This window comes from Chanos chanos, chromosome 7 (genome assembly GCF_902362185.1).
Source record: "Chanos chanos chromosome 7, fChaCha1.1, whole genome shotgun sequence".
Lineage (NCBI taxonomy): Eukaryota > Metazoa > Chordata > Actinopteri > Gonorynchiformes > Chanidae > Chanos > Chanos chanos.
Genome location: NC_044501.1, coordinates 3,846,659 through 3,849,158, shown reverse-complemented (window position 1 = coordinate 3,849,158; position 2,500 = coordinate 3,846,659). Strand labels below are relative to the sequence as shown.

General features: G+C 43.9%; 1 protein-coding gene across 1 annotated transcript in view; it reads left to right on the top strand.

Annotated features, from left to right (window-relative positions):
* qtgal (queuosine-tRNA galactosyltransferase) overlaps positions 1 to 2,500 on the top strand; it is a 25,821-nt gene that overhangs the window by 9,409 nt on the left and 13,912 nt on the right. Inside the window, exon 5 of the mRNA XM_030780402.1 lies at positions 2,098 to 2,163. Within this exon, the coding sequence (XP_030636262.1) occupies positions 2,098 to 2,163 (66 nt within the window). The remainder of the gene's footprint in view (positions 1 to 2,097; positions 2,164 to 2,500) is intronic.

Here is a 2,500-nt window from a genome sequence, read left to right as displayed (position 1 = left end):
GTTGGACTGCGTTTTAGGTGGAGACAGAAAAGCACTTGACGACAAATAAAAAAATAAAATAAACTGAAATTATGTTTGACAAACAGTTGGAGGTCCTGACAAATGCCCGACAAAGTTTTACACTGGTCCTGTTTGTCAAAAGCAGCGAAAATTTGCTTTAAGCAATAAACAGAGAAAGCACACACACACACACACAAACATACACCCACACACACAAATCATTGAACCAGAGTAGTGTCTCTTGTTTTCCCTGGGGCCTTTTTCTTCTCTCTCTCTCCCCTGTTGGCCTGACTCCAGACTGCGCGGCTGGGCTGGAGCCAGTCTCTTTCTCCCTGATCTCCTGGAGTTTGGCTGTTCACACAATGTCGCAAGACACCGCGCGTGCCAGCCTCTTAATACCAGCACAGCGTGAAGATAAGAAAAACCATTATCCACTCCCTTTGTTTTCCTTCTCTCTCTCTCTCTCTCTCTCTCTCTCTCTCTTTCTCTCTTTCTTTCTTTCTCGCTCGCTCACTTGGCTCTTGTGAAATGTGTGAGTTGTTTGGATGAAGAAAACTCTCCTGAAAGGCCGCATTGAGTTAGACCTTGAAATGCTATTTAAAGTGGAGCAGACGAACAGGTTTAGGGTTAGACAGGGAAACGGAGGGTTACAGACAAAGAGAGAGAGAGAGTGTGTAAAGAAACTGTATGTGACATGTAGGAACAGCTGGGCAGAGTACTTATGGCTCACACTTCCCACACACACACACACACACACACACACTCACACATACACTCAGACTAATGACCATAAAACTACTCACCAGAGAATCCTCATCATCTGGAAAAGGTCATCTCAGGTTTTTAAATCATGACCTTACAGGGCCCCCCTCGCCTTTATGTCTCTCTCACTCTCTCTCTTTCTCTTTCTCTCCCTCTCTCTCTCTCTCTTTCTCTTTCTCTCTCTCTCTCTCCCTCTCTCTGTCTCTCTCTGTCTCGCTCTCTTTCTTTGTCTCTCTGTCTCTCTCTCACTCTCTCTCTTTCTCTTTCTCTTTCTCTTTCTCTCTCTCTTTCTCTTTCTCTCTCACTCTCTCTCTTTCTCTTTCTCTCTCTCTCTCTCTGTCTCTCTATGTCTCTCTCTCACTCGCTCTCTTTCTTTGTCTCTCTGTCTCTGTCTCTCTCTCACTCTCTCTCTTTCTCTTTCTCTCTCTCTCTCTCTCTCTCCCTCTCTCTGTCTCTCTCTGTTTCGCTCTCTTTCTTTGTCTCTCTGTCTCTCTCTCACTCTCTCTCTTTCTCTTTCTCTCTCTCCCTCTCCCTCTCTCTGTCTCTCTCTGTCTCGCTCTCTTTCTTTGTCTCTCTGTCTCTGTCTCTGTCTCTCTTTCTTTGTCTCTCTCTCTCTCTCTCTCTCTCTCTCTCTCTCTCAGAAGTGCATAGTTTTGTCTTTCCTTTCCTGATTAGCTGACTGTTATTTGTTTTTCCAAAGCGTGTGTGTATAGAGTGGATGGGCCTACCGCACAAAGTCCCCTCTGACCTCAGCAACAGACACATGCACACACACACACACACACACACACACACCCTTTTGGTCAGATCCAGTACATATGTGTTTGACATGTGTTACTTGTTGGTTTGAACTTCTGTATGTGGGTAGAGATGCACGGTGGCAAACCCATCTTTCAGGATGAGTAGCCTGTAGAACAGAGAGAATTCCTGGCAGTGTACTGTTGGGCAGTCATTTTAGGGGGGAGTTTTCCACACTGTGGTTTTTCCATAGAGTGTATCGGATTATATTAGGTTGACAGAAATGTACAGATTTTTCCGGAAAAGAAAAAAACAGGAAGGAGAGCCAAATATATATAAATACTTTACCACACACACACACACACACACACACACACACACGAATGACATTTGTGTGTGAACGTCTCTAAGTGTGTTGTCAGTATATTTGTGTGTGTGTGTGTCTGCATTTTGTGGAGTATCTCGTTGATTCAGATTCCCTGTTTTATAGTCCGTCAGTATTTGCTTTCAAAACCAAATCGATGGTTTGTTCTTCTTCACGATGTCATGGTTGTTGTGACCTCATAGTAGTGATGTCATTGTTCCTGTGTGTCGTAGGATGACATCATGCTCCCCCAGAGGGTTCGGCTTCAGTACGAGAGAGCAATTCTTCACCCTAATGCAGTAAGTACCACACACACACACACACACACAAGCACTCAAGGCTTCAAGGCTGTTTATCGATTGTGGTTATGCGCATAGACAAGCAGTGAGACATTTTATCGAAAACCCACAAGCGGAAATCCACTAATGACGGGGGTTTGGGGTTGTTTCAAGTCAAATATCACACACAAAGAAGGCTAAAGCGTTTCGTTTTCAGTTTCAGTTTCCGTTTGGTTTTTTGGTTGAGATACAATTAGTAATAAAGGACAGCACTGAGTGCCTGTCCCTTCTCTTTCCCTTTTTTTTTTTTTTTTTTTTTTTTACTTTTTTTTCCCCCCTGCTTTACTGCGTTCACTCA